Genomic DNA, 26,845 nt, shown 5'->3' on the forward strand with positions numbered 1-26,845 from the left:
TCACATCGTCTATTTGTTTCAATTCGCCCTAACTACGGAGTACTGTTCTATAATCATACATACGCTACATGTATTTAATCTACCAATTACTGTTTGACAATCGCTCCCTTACGAGTGCTGTATATTAGAGTGTGTCGTTTTATTTATAATTTTGGTTTGTTCTTACATTCCAATTTTAGAGAACATTTTGTAAGACATGAAAATTATATATATTACCTTCCGTCTCATTGCTCCAGCCATGGCGGACATATTGCTAAATAGTGAACTACTCTACTACTACAAACTGTTGTCTATGCTTGTTGATAATTTCTGTGCCAGTTGTCATTAACATCCGTGACTCAATACGAACTCTTCACGAACACTTAATACGGAACTACTGAAGATTACCGATGAGGAATTTACCATACAATATATAAATAAAAACACTCGCTGCCAAGGTAATAGAATGCTGCCAAACTTCCAGATGCTTTGCCTGTGCCAAAATCTTTAGAAATGATAGTGCTATTACACCTAGCCATTAGGATAATTAAAAATCAGTTGATCACTAAAAATACAGACAATGCGATCCAGCGATATTGTTTACAAACGACATCTGAGAGGTTTGGTAAGCAAGATTAGGTAGGCGATATATATGTAGGTTACTATAACTATTAATGAATCTTATCCTATTCAAGGCATAATTTATCCAGTTTTACAGTAAAAAGGAATGAAAAATCTCAGTATGGATGAAAGTAGCACAGTGATTTGTGTGCATGTCAATCTAATTTTAGCATTGTCCAAAATATTACTTATCAATTAAAATGATATGGGAAGTTGGGAAAAAACTACTGAACTTTAAACCTGCAGAAACTAACTATGTCATGATGTAGTAAATTAAAAAATTTCTGAGGGTGCAAAATATTATAGATAAAAACCGCTTTTTTGTAGGAAGTAAAAAACAGGCAATTGCAGCAAGCTTAGCATTAACGTTTAGCAAAAGAAGGGGAGATAGAAACAGACTCAGCAAACCTACCAAAAAGCCATTTGCGTGTTTCTAACAGAAAACGGCTGTAAATAAAATTTGGCTGCTTTTGCACAACTGCGATTTGCGAAACTTTAAAAGTTCACAAGTAGCTTGGAACTGGCCAAGCTTAAAAACTGAAGGAAATATCCAAAACAAATGATGAGAACATAATAAACATTTAGTAAAACAAAAAAACTGTGTCAACAGATAACATCAAAATACAACTGTTACGCTTAGCCAATGACAATTGAAGAAATTATAAATGAAAATTAGCATTTACTATATTAGTCGAAGTTATCATTTATCTTAAAAGTTGGTTGGCACAGAAATTGATCGATTTCTAAAAGTCGACTATAGCTAATGCGCATGCCACTTTAAACAGACTGTCTATAAAACCGACAGCGGCTGAATTATTCCTATTAAATTCTGTGTCAGTAAACTTACTATGTAAGTGATTATTGCTTAGAGATCCAATAGCTAATATAATATAGTTCACACATGATTGTTTAAACTTAATATCGAAAACAGTTGTCACACATCAAGAGAAATTTTAAAAGATGAGGTGGATTTCCTAAAATCAAAACTGACCATCACTTATTCAATTAAAACCTTCCATACTTATATGAACTTCATACCTTGAACAGATTTCCTTAGTTACTATCATTACCATTACGTGTTTAAGTTTCCACTGAAAAGATAGGACTTTACAAATTTCATTCCAAATTTCATTCCGGCATGAGAAAGTATATCAATTCATTGGATACTCACTATTTCATATGTGTGGTTCAGTTGTCAGTTGTCAATTAACAGATAATTTCATTGCATGTATAAAAATATCATTTATTATGTTTAAGTCAAATCACATATTTCTTCATTTATATTTATTTGATTACCTTTCTTATTCCTCTATGTATAAGTGTCAGCGATGTTACTCAACTCCCATAGTTCATTCCTTCAGTCCAAGCCATGTCAATAATGCCTGCTTCTAGATGACGTTTTCATCATTCGTAAATAGATGACACTTTGATCGAGTCATCAAACGCTGCCTAAGCTAATTTTTGCTTATATAACGATCCCTGTTTATCGTGGGAGTTGCGTTCCGAAAATAACCCGTGATAAGTAAAATCCGTGAAGCAGCCAGCTTTATTTTTGTATTATCTTACAATGCAATACTGTACCATAGAATGAAACCAAAAAACAAAACCTCCTTTAAGGCCCAAGATTTGTTTAAAAAACAATAATTTTAATCTTGGTAATTAATATTGCTGATGATGTCCTTATATCATTTTCCTCCTTCTTTATGAAACGAACTGAAAATTTATTTATTCAGCCGCATAGCTTCCGCCTTCCTTTAACGCGTTCAGAAGTGTAACTTTTTCTGCAATAGCATCTTCCTCGGCCTCTTTTGCGCGTCTGGAGGCCCATTTGTTGGTGCAAAATGTTTCTTCGACATTGTAAGTTTAGTCACGAAAAAAATTTGCAAACGTAAATTTGGCAAAATGTACAGAAACGAAAAACTGACAAGTGAAAAAACAATACACTACAGCATCAATATTTTACTTTTAGACAACTGTAAAGCCCCTGAACCAATCAGGATTCAGAGCATAATCCATTGTAAAAAAAGAATCCGGGAAGCCACAAAAGATGAACCTCGATATAGCGAAGGATCACTGTATTAGATAAGCTTTAAGAAAACAAAAAACTCCTTGCCTATTTTCTTTCTTGTATTTTTATCTACTAATTCTACTGTCGAGTGAGCCATAGTTTACTTACCAGTGTTTTGTGAACATGTTATTTTAACTTTTTCCGTTTTCAAGTCATGTTATTTTTATGCACTCGCAACTTCTTTCAGCTTATTTTTTTCATATAGCTGCATTTCTATGTGGCTCTCGATATTCAATATTGGCTAGCATTGTCATCCAATGTTTATTTTCTGAATGTTTATGAAATAGAGTTGCCTGCTCTACGGAATAGTATCTCTAGCGATTCAAACAAACAAGGTGCGCAAATGTAAATCAAGCCTGCGCCTTATAAGTAAATTTGGTGTTCTAGTTTTAATGTTTTTGTGTTTCTAGTTAGTTATTTTGTGTTTTAGTAACAAATCTAAGAATACTAAAATTACATTCATGAATTTTTTTACTTGTGTGGGATCACTAGTAGCAAAAATCTGGAAAAAGGTGATCTTGTAAGAAGGAAAGCTTGGACACTACTGGCCTAATACATAACCAGATGATCTAGACACACGCTATCACCCAATATGAGCCAAGTGACAAAAAACGAAACTGATGCTTTTGCTTTCTGTAAATTTCTTGTTATACCACTTTCAGCGTGCTCTCGATAAATGAAGCTTTACAAAGCTTTATTGGCATTTTCAAACTGAATGTTTCTAACTCAGGACGCCGTAACAAACAAGCAAAAACTTTAAAGTTGGTCAAAACAAAATAACCTTTAGTTAAATTTGTTACTTCTGGTAAAGATAAGGAGAGTTGAAATGGTTTCAAGTAAAGTGATGCCTTTTCCTGAACCATTTTTAATGAACAAATATAATTTTTAAAAGCTAATTGTGTTAACTAGACAATTCTTATTTCTTTCAACAACCGACTAAAATTATAGTGTTCCAACCATTTGAAATCGTCCTCAATTAATCTATTACATATTTTATGATAATCCTACACTTTTAGTAATCAAGTTAAAAAACATAATTTACTTTTTCTTTAATTATATATGTATGCTAAAACTTTTAACTATCGTCCGAAACAATCATGGCCATCTGATAAATATAGCTTTAAACTGCACTTCTAGTGGCAAACAAATCGTATGGCGCAATTAAAAAAAGATTTCTAATTTCTAATAAATATTTCCCCTACATGTATTTCATTGCTGAATTATCTTTTCATGTTCGTATATCTATAATCTTAAAGGCATTATTAACTAATAGGTATAGATGCACAAGATATTACAAACTAATTAATGTCGATGTTCACAAAATTGTAAACTAAAAGGTAAATGTGCAAGATATTGTAAACTAATTATAAACAAATGCACAAGATACATAAACTTGCACTCGACTGCGCTTCTGCAATAACTTAATACAGTGCACTCTCGTGTTACGATGTCCCTGTTTTACGGTTTTTACCTTACAATGTGGAACACGATGTTTTTTCCATCCCCTCATTATTGAATTTGCTCGCCATACGGCATCAATAAAAATGCCTGTTGAGATTCAAATATGGATAAGGAACAAATACTTAGCTAGAAGTACGCTACAAAACTGTATAGATATATTATCTATTGTCTACTTGTATAAATACTTCAACAAAACAGAATTAAACTTAAGAAGTTGACTCTAATTACTGGTATAATTGTGCTCTCATCATTTGGCTTTACTGACAAAGACCTCTTTCGTGAATTCTTTAAAAAATTAATGTTGTTGGATACAAATTTTAAACACTTTTCACAACTAATTAATCTTTGACATAACAATCGATCATGCCAACTAAAATCATTTGAGTATTGAGCAAAAGTCAACACGCCATTGCTAAAAAAGCCTTTCTCACTCAGGAACTCACCAGGCATCCCACCTTGCATGGATTAATTGAACTACACCAGTAGCCATAGGCTATAGCATAGAACTGATCAGTTATTGATAATTGATAATCAGTTATTGATAATTTTCAAGTGCGTATGTGTATTTGCGCAAAAACCTTGCCACTTCAAAAACATTGCAAACATTTCCTAGGGCCCATTTTTAAATATGTAATGTAAAAATGTGTAAAAATCTACCATGAAGTTGTGTCTACTCTTGCAAGTCCCAATGAAGCTGCATTTTGTCAAATTGAGTAACAAATATATTGCACCGCAGCTACAGCAACACAGCGGGTGATGCGACATTAGGTTGAGAGTTGAATGTGGTCGTGGTTGATAGGTGGGAGGACGTAACTCTGAAGGAAAATATCTGTTACTGTCACAAAATTGGGAGTATCTTGCAGTCATACCAAATGAGATATAGGGCAAGTATATGCAAAAGATGATTAAAAAAAAGTATGTCATAAGTTTTGACTAATAAAAGAGCTACATAACCGGAATCAATATCATTAATGGAACTTTTAGTCTTTGACTGATCTTACCAATAACTATGGCCTCAGAGATCCTGACACATTAAAATTTATGGTGAAAATTAGTTAATAAAAGGTTAACCAGTTGAAAGCAAAATTTTGTCATATCATACATGACATTGTACACTTGAAAAAGCTCACCGTATCACTTACCACTAACATGAATGAATGCTAGAATGTCCCAGTATATTACAAAAGTGCTGAAATAGGCACTATCGACACGGGCTACACCTTACTTCATGTACAAGATACCAGAGTTATCCTTTGAGAGCTGACAAAGAGACAAGGATAATCATAAGAAAATGCCATCAAGTATAGCTCAGACACAACACTATATCAAAAACATATGGATAGCTATTGAAGACGCCATATCACTTGAGATTCTATCACTGCCATTCTATTAACCTTAGTTCAACCATGACCGAATAAGAATGCTATTACACGAAGCAGTAATGTAAGAATGGATTGTTATAAGCAAGAAGAGCATCTACATTGCCCATGAGCGCATGACAACGACTAAATCCTAAAAAATGAGGCTACATGCTAGCTGCTGAAAAAGCTCTTTGCTTGACCAACTCAGCACTTGTATCTGTGGTAGTCTAAGCGAGAGGGAGAGCGAGAGAGTGAGATAGAAGGTCAAGATGTAGATGTCAAGAGAATGCTAAGTGGTTAAAGAGCTATAACCCCCGCATCTCTTACAATTCTGTCACAAGGGACTAAAGAAATTTGTCTCTTGACTATCTTAAGTGAATGGGACTCTAGCTTTCCATTAGTGACAAGTGTAGACAAGTGTCAAGAACTTTTCAGTATTAGTAATTTCCTTCAAGCGGATACACCCTGATAAGGTGCTTCCTTGTAGCTCTTAAGGTACGCTTACTTTAGGCAATTTAGTAACATAGGTTTTAGCACAGGTGTCCTTTAGTGGGATATTGCCGAAGCCGAGGCCGGGTCGTAGGGTACACACACACAAAAACAACAAAGGTCCACGTAGTTATGAGCGAAAATAAAAGTATCCATCCAAATATCTCACCAACCCAATGAGCAGCACACACAAAAACTAAACCAATCGACAGGACTATCCATCATGTCAAAATATTCCAAGTTTCAAGTCATGTCTTGTACAACTCACCTTATAGTTTCTCAAAACTTGTATCCAAGTCCCTATTAATTTGAGACTGTCCGATTGCTGTTTTCTGAATGGTCGCTGCTAGCCTAGCCAGGCCTGTATTCACTGGTTGCAAGTTGGAGCGGCTAATGTTAGGCGATTAGTTATGAACACCTGGGGGTGTTGAGGGGGGCGGTGTAAGCCCCCAACAGGTTTCTCTTTGTACGGCCTCAGCCAGGCCTCTCATGTGAAGTTTTAAAAAATTTTATCGGAAAGTATCAACATTTTTCTATTTGTTGAGATTTGTTTTGTTTTAGGTGATGCGACTGACGAGACGTTTTTAAATTAAAATAGGCAAAACTTGACCACAGTTAAAATGCTCAGAAAAAAGACATCTTTTTTCTTTTGAGCATTTTAACAAAGATCAATTTTGCCGATTTTATTTTGAGTTCATACGGAGGTTTCCACGCTTTTGATGGGACATGGCCAAGTGGATGTTTGGTAAAACTTGATATTTTGCAAACCTTTATGAAGGTCGTTAACAAAAATATTTTGCCACTGATGATGATAATAATGACGAATAAGAACTGCTAAAAGTTGATGTTCGTCTCTATGGCTTGGAATAAAGTGATATTCCACAGCGATAAAAACCATCTCCATAGCCGTTGGGCAAATAACTTTTCGAATAAATGATGTTGAGGTCGAGTTATCTGAAGCAATTTATCATTGCGTGGGAATGGACCAAACAAATCCCTTCGAGTTAACCTTGGGTTTGAGATGAAATGTTACATTTTATCCGAAGGCGAGTTATCCGACTTTGACTGTACTTAGCCGCGGAAAGTTCCTAATAAGTTAGGGCGGCTCAGCCGGCCAGCCACCCCAGGGAATACGGGCCTGAGCCTAGCCTAGCGTCCCGCTTCAACACCTCAGTAGCTATCGGGGCATCACTGAGTGCTCCCGAATGTTTCCCCGGTAGTTACCGAGGTGTTGAAGCTGGACGCTAGGCTAGCAGCGATCATTTAGAAAACAGCAATCGGACAGTCTCAAATTAATAGGGACTTGGAGACAAGTTTTAAGAAACCATAAGGTGAGTTGTACAAGACATGACTTGAAACTTGGAATATTTTGACATGATGGATAGTCCTGTCAATTGGTTTAGTTTTTGTGTGTGATGCTCATCGGATTGGTGAGATATTTGGATGGATACTTTTGTTTTTGCTCACAACTACGTGGACCTCTGTTGTTTTCTGTGTGTGTACCCTATGGCCCGGCCTCCGCTTCGGCAATATCCCACTAAAGGACACCTGTGGGTTTTAGAGTCAACCCTCTCAAAAACAAGAAATTTTTTTTGGCAAGTTATTGAACAATTTGTGCAAGCACTTGGTGGAACTGAATCATTTAACTTTTAACAATTAAATTCAAGATGAAACAGGTAATGCTTGGCTTGTCGGCCATATTTAAAAATTGATTATAAACAGACTGAAACCCACACAAGTACATTAATGACCAGATGATAACACTAATAAATACAAAATGATGTGCAACCACAGAAATTGTCATCCCACTACAGAAATTCCCACAAATTATCACAAGCGCAGTCAATAAAACCTCCAATTTACAGTTGATACAAGAGATTTGTTAACACGCGACTTGAGCTTGCCATATCACTGGCAACATTGCCAAAGGTAACACCTTTATGGTTATCTAACGCTAGCTAAGCCTTAATATTGGCCATGTGAGCATAGCACTGATAAATCACATGCCCGGATAGATCTTCTGCATTCATATGATAATGTAATGTATGTTCTTTAATTGGCTAATCTCGCGCAAACTAATGTTTTTATTGGTTGATGGAATAATTGGCATGCGCCAATGCAGTCTATTCATACCTTTAAACAAATGGTAAATATGAATTCAATAGTGTTCTACAGCATTCTAGTCTGCGCTTTCAAGAAATACGAATGGGAACGGATTGTTTGCATGGAAGATTTAAAACACTAGTCTGCAACTCCATATTATTGATTTGACGTATCAGACATAATTTAGAACGACTCCAGGAACTACATACATTAAAGAGCACGCCAACCCAGTCTATAGCCACGGACGAGTAAGCTAACTTACGCGCTGACAGAAACAGCAACTGACTCTGAAAAATGGAATTAGCCGCTAACTGCGTAGAATGCACCAACTACACAATCTTTCCTAATGAGACAAGCGTTCGTGCGCTGTCAGGATACCAGATTGTGTCAGAACTGATTCCTGAGGTAGACCAACTGCCCGTTTATGCTTACTTAATATGGTACATTATTGGGATACCAGCGAACTTCACAGCCTTTGCAGTATGGATGCAAAGCCAGGTTAGTCGAAAGGAAGCTTCTACGCGTATAATTAATTGTTTTATTATGTTATAAGTTGAGTCTCCTAAAAAGAAAAATGGGAAGACTTTTTCGCAGGTAAAAATACAAAAAAGACTCAATATACACATACTTGTCACATTCTCAATGAAGCTACTAGGCCGTAGCCATATTGATCTTGACATTTAAGTTAAGGGTGCTTTCGCATACCCTTTACATACCCCAGTAGTGTAAAAATATCTATAAATATCTGTTGCTGAATAGGGATCAGCAATAAGTAGTCGTTTAGGCCTAAACCTCTCCATAAAATTGTGTTATCTCCTACATGTGCCTTTCAACGATATGCGATTGATACCCATTCACTCAATTAATTAGAAGATGATATGCCTACCATTGCAACAAAGATTTTTAGCGTTCACCAAACGCATATGTTATACGATAAAAGTTTGGCCGTTGTAGCCTACGGATGCTATGTAAAGATATCAGTTTTTGATAATGCATTTAAAGACAGTTGCTTAGTAACCGCTAAAGAGGTTGCCCAATTTCATGATTACAAATGATTATGCAGCCCAATCTATGCAAAAGTTACTGAACTTGGCTACTCAAGAGGGGCACGCTATTAGAAGCCGAACTCACACAGGCACCCCATTTGCATACCACCACGTAGGAAATCCAAAGCACCTATTAACGCCAAGTATTAATGGGGATATTAAACTATAAAAACCCTTACTATGTGTATAATATTATATCTCTTGAGAATAGCTATAGGATAGTCCTGAATCATTATGATTATCAGTAAAGTTATCCTCAGTTGAACGAAGTTCTATTCTTAGATTACACTCAAAGAAAAAATGTAAGATTATGTAATGTAATCATAAGCTGTATAATAAGCTAAGAGCAATATTTAGTTACCGTAATAGGGTTGGGTAAATGTTGGGCAATAAACGCTGTCAGCCCTCTCTTTAATAAACAGCATTATCATAAAGATCTCACTATCTTGGAGCACTTAAATTACAAAGAAAGTCTCTGTCTCATTCATGAAAGAGTAATATTACTTAGTGAACAGTAGAAAAACTTAGCTATCATCTTACAGAAGTTATCAACTACTGGGAGCGAGACTCGAATGGTCGCATGATTTTGTAGTTGAAGGGATGATAGTCAGCAAACACATCTTGTTTTGTACACTAGACTTAATAGATAAAAAATTTTAAGTTGTCAGTTTTTTACTATATAGTCAATTAATTAGCATACAAACTGACTTTTAGGTACAACTGTGAGATACTAAAAACTCATGATTGCTAGCATCTATACTGCCAGGTTTGCAACCATTGATGTCAAATCATCCGAAAAAATCGTAATTATGTTTGCTCATTGTGGCCACTAACTAATGGAATGTGAAATAGCTGATGTCAGTAAATAGTAACAAAAATTGTGAATTTGCAAACAAATACTAGCAAATAAAACGCTGTAAAATCGCAGAAAGAATAATCACCATCTGCTATTGGTCATTTGACTGGTGCCAATAATTTTGGCTCAGTACAGATAACCTGGCAGAAGACTATATTAATGCTGGTAGAAGGTCAGTCTAGTAATTTACTGTGCCCACAAGAAACGAGCAACAGTCAATTTAATATGAATGAATGATTCAATAACCATATTGTGAGAATAACCTTTTACAAACCAACCTCATGAGACTGGAAACTGAAAGCTCTCAACAGCTCCATCTCCCTACAACTTAAGTTTGGGCAATGAAGAGTTAGCTCGGTTCTCAAATATTTCCTGAAGGCATCACTTGCCTGCCAATAAGTAGATCCTGGGCAAACCACTAATTATGAAAATCATAGAAGATAAAAATAAACTTTCAAGTAGGTTTTTGAATGCAGAGCTATTCTGATTGTATTTGTTAGAAATTGCGAGTAGGTGTACCTACATTCGATTAAAACAATTCAGTGTCATCATCTTTACTATTTCTTCCAATGTTAATTTGGTCTGTTAACCGTCATCGCAAATGGAATGGCATAGTATCATCTGCCTTATAGACTATGAAGCACCCGAACACCACAATTTTGTTCTCAAATAAAGTGGTCCACTAGTGCTGCATTCAGAACCAGATGGCAGTTAGCTCCTGCAAACTTTGCTCCTCATGCCCCAGGCTAAGTGACTTGTTCGAACCTCGATCATCCCCGAGTGGGCCATGTACACATAGCAAGTCTTACCTTGAAAAACTTCTGGAATCAATTTTATCTGCTCCTCCTACATCTCAGAATAATTCTATAGATTATATGTATTGAAAACAGAAGTTTTTTCTTCTGTTTGGTTCACTTCATGAGCCCAATTCCTTTTTGCAGTTGCAAATTACATAGATGACGTGGAACTTTTGTTGCTAACAAAAGGCATAGAATAGGGAGAAGTTACATGAACACTATTGCTAACACAAATAATTGATAATAAATTAACATGTTGGCACTTTCATAGCATAACGAAAAATCTAGCAAGATGGCACCAACTTCAACTGACTGACACCTATTTTCATTAGACAATCTACTTGTCAACGCAAAGCCTCACTGAGTTGCTTCCATGTGTGTAGGCATAGCCGATCACTATAGGTGTGTGCAGCCACAGCTTTAGCCCTCACAGAAGGAGTGCGATGTCACATAATAAACACAGAATTTGTGAGAATTCCTGCACTATGTTCAACTAGTTGAGCTTGTTCCGCAACTTCCACGAGAGTTGTTTTGTGCGATTTGCGATATTGATGAAAGACAATATAGGCCTACATGATCGCAGGATAATGCTCTTTTGTTAGCTCCACCCATTAGGCGTTGGACAAAGCAATACATTTGATTGCGTTGATCATTGGCAATGCAATAAAATGTAGAGCGGGCCAACAGTGGAATAAGTAAAATAGTTAAATTGCAGCCTTTCGATGTATTTTATGAGAGCTATAATTGGTCATAGTTGTTTTAACACTGCGCGATATCATAGTGCATCTGTGAAGGCTTTATTAGATATATGGAAATCAAACCCAATGCTATGAGATTTTTATGAAATTAAAAATTACAAAGCTATACCAAAAGATAGTAGGGTTATCTGTCACATGTATAATTAGCTTTAACACAACAAGCATTATTATCATCAATAGAATATAAAATGAATGAGAATATTTTGGAAACCTAAAAAAGCTTTAATTCGATTTTTCAACCACTAAGCAACAGGTATACGTTTAACCCATTTGTGACTATTCATAATAAAATTTCAGACTGCAAAAGGAAGAATGGAATTGTGGAAAAAATGAAAGTACGATTTGTGGAAAACGGGAAAAAATGGGACAGGGGAAGCAACATAGGCCTACGTGTATGTTACTTCACGATCCATGTACAATGAGGTATATGTTGCTAAAATGAGCTAACGACCTGCACCTGTAGAACCTTGAAAGATTCGCCTTAGCAGCGATAAGTGTTTCCAACTGTAGGCCTACATCTGGGTTTTTGCCGAAGCAGCTAACCATGAATAAGTGAGTAGAGTATCTGTTTCTTATAATAAAGCTAATATTATAATTCTATTAAAAACGGAACAACGCTTGACAGAACCTGTGCATGAACTAAACAATTCAGCGCTAGTTAGCGTAATCCTAATCCTTCCATTCATCAAAAGCCTGTTCAGTTGTACGATAATGTTTTCTTATAAAGCAAAAACAATTTCTTTTTATTACAATTTTGTTACAACGTGCTATTTTTGTCTATGGTCTTTTGATTTTCTACATGTAAGGGATATGCATATAGGGTACATATAAGGTGTAGACCTATGCATATAGGGTACACTAAGGGGTATGCATATAGGGTACACATATGACATTTGGACTCTAATAGTAAAACTGTAGTAGATTTTGTAGCAATTTGCGTACATGGTGATACGCAATAACCGGATAAGTAGGCCTCAATGGCTGCGAATATATACACCACAATGCACCATTGTCGATGCTTTAAGATTCCTACATATCTTGCCTATCCTCCAAATAAGGGGTATGCACATGCACATATGCGTGTATTTGGATCCGATCCCGTACGCCTCACAGTTTTAGGAGCTTTATGGTAATTATTGCCTTGATTGGGGTGCACAAGAGTACGGATAACCGAGTTGAATAAGGCCCATTTACAGTTGGTATTAGTGTTGAGAATGAGTACTTCTTGGCCAACGAGTTTAGACTCCGCTGCCTTCCGTGCGAGTTTTTCGAGCATCGGGTAGCTGGCAGTGCTTGGCACGAGTAATTCTTGGCCAACAGGTTTCTCGGGTATCAGGGTTGTTGATACGAGTTTTACGTTTAAAATTTCCAAACATACATATCTTAAAATTTACAATGCAATTATAATTCTATTCAATTTATTTATTATTTTTTACTATTCTCTATTGATCGACATTACTGCTCGCAGCGTTACCAGGTCGGTTGTCAACTTTTTCGTTGCCATCCATGTACAAATTTAGCTGTCGGCCTACTGCCAGCCATTTTACCGAAAATTGCCGATATTGCTTCATGATACGTATACAGTATTTTTTCAATTTCAAACTCCATCTAGAATGTTTTGTTCGATATTTTATTTTGCCAACATGTTAACAAACACTGTTATGCAAAAAATTCAATATATTCAATTCAAAATTCAATAAGTTCAATATATATATACTTTCTGCATTGATAAAGCGATGAGAAGCTACGAAGCTAAAAAAATTATCCTTTACTTTTTTTTACCACCATCAAAGTCAGTACTTCTATAGCAATTATCTGTGTGATCACAAAAATCTGAATCAGCTATAATATCATCAACATAAGTAACTATCTGTTTTCTAACTCGGAAGGTACTTACATAAAACCTACACAAAAAAGTTCGTTTTCAAATTGGAAATTCCCAAACAAAATTTAAAATTGATTCGTGATTTTAGGCTAACTTTATAGAGAAATATTCGGACATCACTGTCAATACCATGAAAGTCCTAAAAATCGATAGTTATGTTTTCAACAGATAAATAAATTAAGCTACTACGCAATTGCTAGGAAATTCGAAAAAATGCACAAACGGAAGTCGACTATAGATTTTGCATAAATGCGCATACTGCAGCAAAAGTGTTAAACAGTGCTTAGAGCACCAGGCACAATAGACCGATTTCTTGTTCACTTTACTCAACGGGTCCGTGTACCAAAACCCGAACTCGCAAGTCAAAGCCCGAACCCGCAAGATCGAAAAGCTCAAAATTTCTATTACCCGAGAGAAGATAAACCCGCGAGTTCAACGGGTTTTATCACCCGTGCCCAGCACTAGTTGGTATGTGCATGCGTGGCAATGCACCATTAAAGGCCAGACTGTTTTTTTATAAATATTTTACGCTTTTTAGGTTACAATAACCAAACGCTTGCTTCAGAGTAAAAGGATTCAATACATGGTAAAATGTTTTATTAGATTGTCCATGGACCATCCTCTAATTGATTTGATAAAGAACTTTACAACAGCAGTTGATAGTAGGTCGCAAAGGGTGATTAATTCCAAGGTTATGGATATGTGCAGGCCTAAACAACTGTTTATCGCACACCCCTAATCAAAGCAAAGTTTTTTAAGTGTAGGGCCCCTCAGAGCCCCTTAGAAAACACTTGCACTGTTGGTCTATCTGCAATCAATAATTATCAGAACAACAAACACAAGAAGACAATTGTTGAGAAGACAATTGTTACATGGCCGAGTCAGATTGGCTAAGATACTGAGGGTGCCATCATCTTGCTTGACTACTAGTGGGCTGACCCATATGAGAAACCACAATTGGTACCCTCCCCTGCTATTTAGTTTATAAAGCAGTTTTGCTGATGCCCATGAGCCATTGTAGTTCCTAATCACAATTTAATAACTGGTGCCAGTAGCTGAAAGCATTAAAATGTCGATGCAACATTACTATGAAGGAAATACGCTACAGGGTATCAGTCCACAATTTGTCCTTCACAGCCTCTTTGGCAATATATTTGGCGCTCACATCTTATAAGGTTTTCTTAATGTGTGACTGTGCTACTGATCCACTAATAGAGAGGATAATTCTAGGTAGTGCAACAAGTTATGGGTTTCACTAGGACAATGTACGTATATGAATTTTTCCTTTCAGCATAAACAATATGACCAAGAGACTGGAAGCTTTTGATCTATTTCTATGATTATTCGCAAAGCATCAACATTGGATGTAATAACAAAGACCTTGGGTTACAGCTTTTCTACCAGCAATTTTTGTTACGTCTCCATTAGCGTACATAAAAGGTTTACAGTCCGACCTTCAGAGGATATAGGAGCCTCAAATGCCTGAGAAGTAGCATTTGTGGCATACACATGACATAACTTCCTGATATCCTAAACTAACAATCAACAAGAGCTAGTACTAAGCTCTTTTGGAGTAGATGTAATCGGATACAATTCAGTATGTCGATGCGTTCTTTGTTTACATTGCTTTTTTCTACCATACTAAGACTACGTTGACACGATGCACCTACAGTATTATAGTCGTAAGGAAGTATTGGATGAGGCTCACTCTATGAGTTCCTTATAACCACTCTGTGAATTACCATTACATAGAATAGACAGTAAATGCCTTTATAAAAAACCATCGCAATAACCTTTTTCTGTTTGAAAGAATGCATACTATTTCTCAATTTTACACAGTCATGTAGACGCTGCTGATATCAGACTCGGGTTGCATGGCAAAAATTGATATTAATTCATGAATGTCAAGGTTATACACAGCAGGTAAATATGAATATTTCAGCAGAAGAGTTAGAAAAGATTAATAGCAAAAATTAACATAAAACGTTAATACTGTTGTACATTGGAACTGTTGAGCTGATATGCTGCTAGAGTGTAGGTAAACAAAAAACTCTAAATGATTTATGGCAATACGGGTAAAGCGGGCGAATTGAACAATACAATGTTACTAGGCAAATTCCATTTGAACCATTACAGATGGGTGTTGGTTTTAGAGCAATGTATTTGCTAGACCTTTAAGCAAAAGAAGTAGTGGAATAAACAGGGATAATTATTGCAAGCTTAAAAATTAGTCTGAGTAGATACCTCACTTCACTATGGTGGATGATGACATCAAAAAAGTTCATATTTATATAGAAAAAGGCAAGTCTAGCAAGCCAAATATCATGCTGCTTCTTATTTAAAATAATAATTTTAAAAACCTTAATTGTAGAACTTTACTTGCGATTAAACTTGCTAAAAGAACAACTTTGTTATTTTTTAATAAAGCACAATATCATAAAATGCAGGAAAACTTCAGTTACAAATCAATGTGTGCGTGTATGCGTAAGCCTACTAAAATCGCAAGCATGCATTTAATTGGTTACTGTTTTTAGGTAATACAATAAATATACAAGATAACTCAAGTAGGCCTACTGCTGGGTATATGTATAGACTTATCCAGTGCTTTGTGATTGCACAAACAAGAAACCAATTGTACCTTGTAGCGTAAACGTTCCTGGAATGCATTATTTATGTTGTAGGAATGCCTACTGTATATATATACAGATAAATATATACAGATATATATATATATATATTTATATATATAGTAACTAAAAGCAGGTGCAAAAGCATATAAAAAGATAACTCTACATTAAAAACCTAAAAGATAATTAGTGGAGTATGAAATGTTTGAAAAAATATCACGAAGAAAGTAAACTTTTAGTAATTGCACTACAAATTTGTTTCGTGTGATGCACTCATCAGACGTGTTTGCACTAAAAAAATAAGTTAAAAAAATTTAAAAAAAGATGTATTTTTTTAGTACAAACGCGTCTGATGAGTGCATCGCACAAAACAAATTTGTAGCGCAATTACTAAAAGTTTACTTTCTTCGTAATATTTTTTCAAATATATATATAGGCCTAGATATGCCTACATACAAATACATATATATACATATATATGCATGCACATATATACATACATGTATATATATATATATATATATATATACATGTGCCTACATACAAATACATATATATGCATGCACATATATACATACATATTCATACATATACATATACAGATTAATGCACATATATACATGCATACACGCACATGCGCATTGTTGGTAGCATCTGCTACTACCAATCATTTAAATTGCAGATGAGACACAGCTCAGGATGTTACATGGCAGCTCTGGCTATCACAGACAATCTCTTTCTCATCACACATTGCATAGCATACTTTGAATTATGGTTCCCTCACGCTGCCCCTATTCACTTCCCAGTCGGGTGTCAGGTAATGACGTGGCAAATAGCAAACATCAACTGGAGTGTTACATTGTAATCACGCCATAAGCACTAGAATGTATCAAGTTAAATCAATATTACACAAGTTCTGTCTTTTTATGCTTGAGAATTTGTAACAGAGCATCATCCCATGCGGCATGTGGGCATCAGCTAACGACAAAGTATACCTGGTGGTCACCATTCTTACATAGATTGCACAGATACGGTCAGGTTTGATGAATTTCAGTGAGTCCAAAGTCTCACGCCAGTAACTATATTTTAGCGCAAAATATGTGGCCAGATAAAAAAGGAAAGAGATGAGCCATTCATGTCATACGGCTACTTGGTTGATACTAGCAGGCTATTTTACATGTACATTCAAAATCAAGCCTGAAAGCATATGCTCATTATGATCATCAAGGGAATTAGCAAGACTAGTGATCCTACCTCATTGTGATGAAAAAAATTAAGGCATACTCATTCATGTACAATTTCAAAATAACTTGATGTTAATCACACGGCTGCCTTAAAATTTAATGTCTTAAATTAAATGTCTTAAAACATGTAAGGATTTTTTAATTACTAGTGCAGGCTGAATTGTGCCCTAGCATTCCATGTAAATACAATATTAGACACTATTTACCATATCAGCCATACTGGTAATATTCTTTTGAATAAAGCTTTTCCAGATGTGATGATAAAATATCCCGAAAATCATATCACTGCTTTCATTTTCGAGCAATAAAATTTGTAAATCCATTTCACCTCCTGTGCCACTTGCTCTACATACATATACATAATTAGATATAAAAAACTGGATGATTTTTGAATAAAATTTTTCGTAGCAGCTGACTAAAATTTTTTTTGCTGTGAGAAAGATTAGTCAAAAATTGTTTAGTTTTAATATACTCAACTTTTTTAACTATTAACTATTTTTTAAACTTAATTTCTTTAAAATATATTTATAGATTTATATACACACACATACAATGAGAGTCAATAACACTAACTTTGTCTATTACCACGCATCTGATCTGATGCACAAACATTACATAGCGTGGTACAAAACACTATGGAGTAGAACACAAATGCGACAAGACAAAAGCTTCAGATTTAATCATAGCTCTTGGAAATGTTTCAGGTGCTGCCGATGATTTACACAGCAGTACAATATCTGAGTGGTTTGTTAGTATTAGAGTTTACAGTCGAACAGTACATTGCCATTTCCCATCCATTCAAGAGAAGCCGCTACTGCCGAGAGTCCATTGCCAAAAGAGTAATCCTAGGTAAAGTACAGAATGCAGCTGTATTCTATCAAAGTAATCTGGTCATTAGTTCTATCCGACTGTGTATGAACATCACTTGATACGAACAAGTTAAACTGGTATGAGAAGACTGTCTTGCATGCATATAAGCAATGGCATTCTAGACAAACTTCTCTCAGTACATCGAGTGCTTGCAGAAGAAAAATAATCTCCTTACCTTTTGGAGGACTAACACTTTTTTGTAAAATCTGGCTACTGAAATTGATGAAAACAAAATAAGACTTGGGCAGCTAAAATAAGACTTAGGCAGCTAAAATAAGACTTTGGCAGCTAAACCGTCTGAGAATATTGCAACTAATGTTGGCATGTCAACTGTCTGCTGATGTGAGCAATTTGTAACATGTGATTTGTTCAATCGGTGCCCAATTCAATTTGTTTAATTGAATCATATAGATGAATACAGTAATTAATTACTATTGAAGTTAATTGAAATTAATACTAAGCTTAATTGTTTTTATTCAAAATTTGTAAATATCATAAAACACTTAAGAGAAAAAATGGTCGAACAACAACCTTGACAAATGGAAAATGCGTATTTGCTAAAAAAGCAATGGTCGACTATTGGTTATTTCCAATTCATCTAACACAACAGCAGAAAATTACTAGTGATTATTACCAAATCAACTAAAGCAACCTGAGCTAGACGTCTTGTGATAGTAAAGTTTTTCACAAAACCATCTAGTGTGAACGCTCTTTATGTGCATGATGTATTAAGTAACTTTCATAAGCGTTATATTAAAAATGTTTTCACACTTTCCATGATGAACCATTGGTTTTTGCTCAATATGACATTCAAACACTGACAGGCTGGTGTATTTATGTCAAATGATTTAATGTTGAAATATGCTAAAATATTTAAGAAGCAACTAAAATTGAATTACTCCGTTCATAATTGTATCTAATCTAATAGTACATTTTTTAATATTCTTAATTGGCTTTAAAATGAAATAACACATTACACAGCCAAGTTCTTCAATTGGTTATTCCTACTATGATCAAGCTATTTGTATGATACGTAGATAAGGGTTCGTTAAACCCGTGTTGGCATGCAACAGGTTAATACACTGTAAAAGGGCTACAATGTACATTGTCGAAGCAATAAAAATTTTGCAAATGTCAAAAGGTTTCCGTTGTATGTTGGGCACTGCATGAAGCCTGAATGCACAGCGTAAAGATGTAGTGAACATGAGATGAAAGATAGACATAAAGCACGCGCAACAAGTGTAAATGATAATAGACGAATACTTTTTTATAGCACATATCTTCCTTATATTTTGCTGCTTTTCAACAGTTATGTATTTATATCTATTATCAAAAGTATTTTATCAGATTAATTATCACATAAAATTATCCAAAACAGATTGCTATTTTTTATAACGTTGAATAACATATAATAAGAATAAAAAACCTCAAAGAATTAAATAATTCATCTTCACTGTACAAATTTGGTCTACTCATTTCTGTAGTGATTAACAGCTTTTGGATCAGTGCTAAATTTAGCGAAGTAGGCCTATTTACGCTTTCATAAAGCAGAAAAATGTGGAGAATTTTAGTAGTAATAAATAGCCTTCTGGAAACTTCCCATAAGATGTGAAGTGCTGTAATTTTTGTAGTGTCCGGTCATTCAGCAATGAAAAATGTCATAAATATTTATCTCCTCCGTGGGGCTGATTCATGCGGACTGCAATTAGAACTTTAGTTATGGCCTGAGGTGAACAGGTGCGCATATATTAAGTGTAATACATGGTAAACTGCTAGCCTAATATCCAAGATAAATAATATTTCTGAAGAACTACCGATACTTTTTGGGAATTTTGCAGAGAAAAGAAGACAAAAAGCAAGACAAAAATGTCAATCTTCTCACTGAATGAATCACAAAAGCATAGCACAATTCAGTAGGCGCTTCCTTTTCCCTATATGGAACACTAACCAGTGAGTCGATAGGAAACTAGGCTACAGCTATGCAATATATTTGGTTATATGACATACCAACATAAAGAAAAAAGGATGCCAGACAAGGTGACTATATAGCGGAGTTGGGATCAAGTTGCGAGATGACTATACAGACATAACTTGACATAAGAGTGCCCCGGCATTTGAGAAAATTGAGATACGAGCAGAATTTGGAGCAAGTTTTTTTTTCGATGGCCACTAAATGGCCAGGTATGCGAGACACAACTTTAAAGAACAACATCGCTATATCTTTTTCCTCGAATCAGTTTACAAAAAAGTTTTTGAAAGGTTAAAAACGCCACACCGAAAACAGATAATAAAAAGTTAAGATGAAAAAATTACAGTAAGTTTAGTAAAAGATTAAAACTTAGTTTCAAGTGTGTGTTTAGTAAGCTAAATTCACTTAAGTTAAATTCAAAGGTTTTATAAAGGTCAGTGCACCGAATGCATTGCTGTCAAGTCCATCTCAAACTGCCATTAGCCGCTACACCTGTCTCGAAGGAAAGGACTTAGAAAAGTGTGCATAGTAATGGCACATTCTATTGCATATTTCAACAGCTAAATAGATATTTGTTACTTTGTTAGTGTAGTAATTGAATTATAACAATTAACCCTTTCGCAACGGGGCGCTTACCGATGAGAAAAACCGAACTGAGGCAATTACTAGGGCGATTCGAGCCTTGGACATGACTGCATAAAAACTGCAGTAACTTACATCAAAATTGTAGCAGTTACATATATTAAACACATTTTTTTACCGTAATATCCTGTTTCATGTTGTTTTTACATATGGTAAAGGATTAATTTGTATTTAGTTACTTTATATGAGAAATAGTGCCTTGAGAGACGAGTAAATTGACATGCGAGCTCAGTCCCAGAACACATTAAGCTCGTATGTCGAGGTATGACTATATAGCTATTATAAGCGATGAATTGGCTATTTTAAATGTACTGAATGGTCTGATACTAATACCGTCAGTATGTCTAGTGCTGGTAGGCGTTGAACACAACAGGAAATGAATACAACCCAAATATAGATCAAGATCATGAAAAAAACAAAAATATAATGTTACCAATATTATCGCAAACCTTAGCATTCATCCGAGCCTCAATAATGCCTTAGTGCTATGAACAATGGAACTATCTTTACAGCTGCTAGGGCACAGGAAAAGGAGGTATCAAAACATCAACAGAAGAATCCTTGACATTCAAAATCGAAAGTTCATCATTCAGATGAAAGAGCAGTTAGCACCTCTAGCAAACCTCACGTCATGTCAAACTGGCAAAACAAATAATTCTTCACCATTTGAACTCAGCTACTGCCTTTGTTAGTAACAAAACTTTCACACCATTGGCATGTGATATCAGTAAGCATTCTATTTGCAGGAGGCGTAATACTCGCATTACTTCTCGCGGCCCCACAAGCGTATTTCTTTAAACTGCATGACCTGGAAAGCGGGCCGTATTGCAGTGTTCGGAACAGCATGCTGGAGGGAGATGGCAAGTCCATTTGGACAATATGGACTTGGGTAACAGGAATGACCATGTTCGGAGCAGTGTCGCTCACTTGCCTCATTCTTAACATCTTGGTAATATATGAGGTGAGTGATGAATGAATAGGAACTCTCTGATTGCAAAATGTTTTAACCATGATCAAGTTTTGTTGATTTTACTCTTGAAACATCCTGGCAGTCTAATCCCTCAAACATCAAAAGCAATCCCAAACGATGAAACAATACCAATACTTTCTGATAACTCAAGTAAAATTCTTGTGTAAGTTCATTATTAAGCAGTATGTTACATTTGATTATGCGAATAACATTTGACAGCAAAACTTGTCAAACCAATCCTTACTAGGTAATTATATCAACAGATAATAAATATTTCATCAGAGCATGTGCTTTAATGATAGGCTAGACAGCAATAAGACTAGACACTAGATCCATTACACTTCGATTGTAAATATCATCCTAATATACTATGCCAGAGTTTTGCGCGCATCTGTAATGTAGTTTTTGTTTCCGAAATGACGGAACACGATTTTGCACATGGCCAATAACAACTCTACATTAATGTTTCTTAAAATGTATCATGACATCCTGATGTCTTTTTCTCAAGCAGCAATAAATCAATAAAAAAATCTTGCACATTATCTTTTGCAGAAGTGAAAACATTGCAGAACTTTTGTAGGTTCTGATGATATTTTGTAAGGTTTAGTGACTTTCTAATTGAAACTTCCAGTTCATTTTTTAAGCTATTGATTCTATAACATCTTTATTTACTTATTTAATAGGCATTTCCTTTCCCGTTTTGACCTATTGGAGGCACGTAAACAGTTTTAAAAAGCAGATAGATGTTTTAAAACGGAAAGATTCCTGATTAAAAGGGGTTCAGAGAGCTGGCTAGTTAGGTTACCTCCAAATTATGCTTTAAATTGCAGCCTTCGTTACCTTATTCAAAACTAACCTACATGAACAACAAGGGAAATAAAAATTTAGCCAAATTGCCGCAGTCCATAAAAGTTATACCATGAAAGTTAAAGCTACAAATATTGTTTTGAAGACAGAATCAGAAAGAGTTGAATATAATACCCGCTGAACATGCATATAACAAGCTTAACAGAAAAGATGTGTTGTGTCTTCAACACTCTCATAAGTATAAAAATAGTAGGCTGAATGGCTGATTGATCATAATTAGCTTGAGTCAATTCGACTCTTGGCCCATTCTATTCCAGTTTTTGTACAAGAAATATATAGAGCATAATGCTCATTGGAAGCTATGTACAACACAGGTAGCAAAAAGCATGGACTGGTTTCCTCAACAAATCAACAGTCTCAAAACTTTATTACCATCATGCACAAAGTGCTATGCGGAGTCTTGAACATGAAAACAATTATTAAGAATGATTTTTCATTCCCTATGCATATGGAATAGGTGAATTGCTTTTGGATTCCAATTGCCACTCCCAAATAGTGGCAGCATACATAGGATAACTTCAAATCTATGGATACACGCAGGCCTAAATGAATGCTTTCTCATATCCTTATTCAACAATATTTTTCCCACTCTATGCAGATAAATATATTTATATAGGGGAATCTGCAGACAAACTAACAAAAAGTTTTTGAATTTAACATATGCGGCCAGAGTTGGGATAAAAGTAGTGGTTTGAACCGAATGAATAGATTGATTGGTGGATACATCATTACAGGCTTTGTATCTGGTGGTGTTGTCTCACTAATCTCATTACCTGTGTATGCAAAAGAGGCTTATCGAAAGCCATTAGTTAATGAAAAAAGTTTTATCATTTTTTATATAAAAAATGCGACAATAAGAGAAAAAAATATTGTGTAAAAAAATATTAGGGAAACATTTTAAATCATTAATGCGATGAGTTGATTAATTGCTGCTGGAATGAAACACATTTTATTATGTAAGAAATCATGTGGACGAGAATGGTTCCATCTACTCCATCAAGCATTTGTTATTACGTTTCGGAACGATATGGCAACAAACTGAGTAACAAGCAGTTGGAAGAGCACCGGGACTGTACTTTATTTATAGTACAGCGCATACGGATTCGGATTCGTTTAATTTACAACAAAGAATTGATTTTATTTATAGCAGTTTTGTTGGTCTTATACCTGGTGGAAAGCACTTTAAACCGAAGATGTTTTAAAAAGGTCATTCTGCTATAAACATCGGGAACTTACATCGATTCACTGTTTATAAATATGTTAGGAGGCTGTAACAAGGCTCTGAAGCTTTTAACAGCAGTAATATATGCCCTATTCTGTTATTCAATCGAGTATATTAATGGCATAAGAATAGCTCTGGAAGCAGAAGCAAAGGCATGCTCTACCTATGGAAACATTACAGATAATACCTCTGGTTACTACAGCTGTAGCTGTTTTGAGCTTTTTCTGTACTAGCATTATTATCAACTCAAAAGAACTATAATAATATATGAGTATAACTCACTAATAGGAAGTACATGTCACTATACAACAACATACAAATACAACTGCGTAACATTATATGAGCATGATATCATGACAGTATATGCTATACTATGTACATGTATATACTATGCCAGTATATGCTATGCTAGAGGTGTACGCAACATCTAAATGTTGGCTGTTTGAGTGACTTTTTGATCACTTGCGCAAATTTAATGATCAATATTGATTTATAACAACTAAAAAATGAAGAGCCATTCTGCAATTTAATTTAATAATTTCAAAAGCTAAGATTTGAGTAGATATGGCATAGAGATTCGTTGATTACATAGTTTGCTCATCCTAGTATTGAAGTTACTGAGAGTAAAACTTTATGAATATAGCGCTTTACAAGTAAATGCTTGACTCGCTTACAAGTAGGGCTTGACTAGTAAAGAACAGAAACTGAGTGAGATTATATTAGATCACTCCTACACGTGGCTGAGTAATTCATCAATAGAGCATGTGGTCAGATCCAACCATTATGTTGTAAGTCATTTTAAAATGGTTGTCAATTACGGAAACTTCCATTTACTCTTTTCACAAGATTCGCTCACAAAAGCAATGAAAAGCTATGCTTATATACTTTTTTGTTCAGACAAACACAAAAGCACAATTATTAGGGCCAGCGAGGAGGTTGCTATTAATAACTATGCAACTATGCAGATACTTGAATGGCTAACAACCTATACCTTTGCAATGGGAACTAGTCCAGAACTAATCTTTTAGAGAGAAATGAAAGATGACATTAAGTATTTCCTAGGTTATATGATTTTCTGGCACATAGTGTGTCACATGAGCTAATCAGTACAATAGTGAAGTAAGAATGGCATGACAATGCTATTTCATCAGTGATCTAAGGCATGGTGGCTACCAGTGATTGGTCTATTTTTGCCTCAGGTCTATTTTGAGAGAGATTTTTGCCATAAATCAAATAAACCAAATCGATGTTGCAGCCCAAATCGGTGCTATTGGCAAAGTAACTGAGAATCTGCATTTTCAACAAATCAGTCTATTGGATTTTTAGGTAACAAAAAAAACTGATGCCATAAATCTAATAAACCAAATCGATGTTGCAGCCCAAATCGGTGCTATTGGCAAAGTAACTGAGAATCTGCATTTTCAACAAACCAGTCTATTGGATTTTTTAGGTAACAAAGAAAACTGATGTGCAGCTAGTAAGAAATTACTCACGAACGAGCACCAGCTCTACAAACAAGCTGAGAAGACAAAATACAACAACAGCCATGTTACTCGCCGTATCACTGTACTGGGTAGCTACAGAGATACCTGCGACTATTGCACTGGGGTTAACTGAGGTAGGTTGCGGGAGCTGGAGTGTGTATCTGAAGCTTCTTACCGCTACTAATCTGGCATTCACCATGAGCTTATTATCAGTGGTGTTAATTAGTTAAGCCAGGGTCTGCAACTCTTAATTGTTGCTAGAAGTTTAAAATAGAGAGGTTGAAGGTGTACAGTGAACCGGTTCCCCGAGAACTGCCTTATCTCACCGACTGCCAATGTATGCAATCAAATATGAACTAACACTCTCCCTCGTAAAAGGTAAAATTATAGATTTTCAACTCTTTCCATACACATTTCGATTAGAAAAAATGCTTGAATGCTTTTAAATGTAATACTGAGTATTAGATGAAATGAGGGAAAAAAAAGGTTCTGCTCATCAACAAAAATGCATGGGTTAACTAGTATAACTTGCCTATTTAAACCATGCTATGATCTACAAGTAGTCTATGTTACAAATTTTTTTAACCAACGCATTCAAAATATTTTACCGGTTGCTATGGCAACGTTGATCTATAAAAACTTATAAAACGAAAGGACAATTGGTATTTTTACCCAGGCCCGTTTTCCCTGAGGCGGCTGGCCGGCCCCAAATTTTTAGGAATTTTTGGCGGCTACGTACAGTCAAACTCGGATAACTCGCCCTCGGATAAAATGTACAATTTATCTTGAACACATGGTTAACTCGAACGGATTTGTTTGGTCCGTTCCCACGCAATGATAAATTGCATTAGATACATGTAACTCGACCTCAACGTCATTAACTCGAACAGTTATTTGCCCAACGGCTACGGGGAGAGTTTTTATCGCTGTAGAACATCACTTTAGTCCAAGCCATAGAGATAAACATCAACTTTTAGTAGTTCTTAAACGTCATTATTATTATCATCAGCAAAATATTCTTGTTAACGACTTTTATAAAGGTTTGCAAAAGGTCAAGTTTTACCAAACATTCGCTTGGCAATGGCCCATCGAAAGGGTGGAAACCTTCGGATGAACTTAAAATAAAATCGGCAAAATTGATCGCTGTTAAAACGCTCAAAAGAAAAAGATGTCTTTTTTTCTGAGCGTTTTAACTGCGGTCAAGTTTTGCCGATTTTAATCTGAAAACGTCCTGGCAGTCACATCGTCTAAAACAGACAAATCTCAAATAATAGAAGAATATTTATACTTTCCGATAAAATTTTTTAAAACTTTACATGAGAGGTCCGGCTGAGGCCCTACATGAAAAAAACCTGTTGGGGGCTTACACCGCCCCCTCCAAACCCTCAGGTGTTCTTAACTAGTCGCCTAACATTTGCCGCCTCAACTTGCAACCAGGGAATACAGGCCTGTTTTTACCAAAAGTATAGGGAAAAACCTGCAGCACAATTAACAAGATAATACAAAGTTTAGATAAATAAAAACCA

General features: G+C 35.4%; 1 protein-coding gene across 1 annotated transcript in view; it reads right to left on the reverse strand.

Moving 5' to 3' along the window:
* The window catches only part of LOC137390790 (probable E3 ubiquitin-protein ligase HERC1), a 171,055-nt gene that overhangs the window by 34,289 nt on the left and 109,921 nt on the right, over nucleotides 1-26,845 (reverse strand). The window contains exons 67-68 of the mRNA XM_068077107.1: nucleotides 26,732-26,796; nucleotides 7,204-7,228 (exon numbers count right to left, since the gene is read on the reverse strand). Of these exons, the coding sequence (XP_067933208.1) occupies nucleotides 7,204-7,228; nucleotides 26,732-26,796 (90 nt within the window). The remainder of the gene's footprint in view (nucleotides 1-7,203; nucleotides 7,229-26,731; nucleotides 26,797-26,845) is intronic.

Source organism: Watersipora subatra, chromosome 3, assembly GCF_963576615.1.
Source record: "Watersipora subatra chromosome 3, tzWatSuba1.1, whole genome shotgun sequence".
Taxonomy (NCBI): domain Eukaryota; kingdom Metazoa; phylum Bryozoa; class Gymnolaemata; order Cheilostomatida; family Watersiporidae; genus Watersipora; species Watersipora subatra.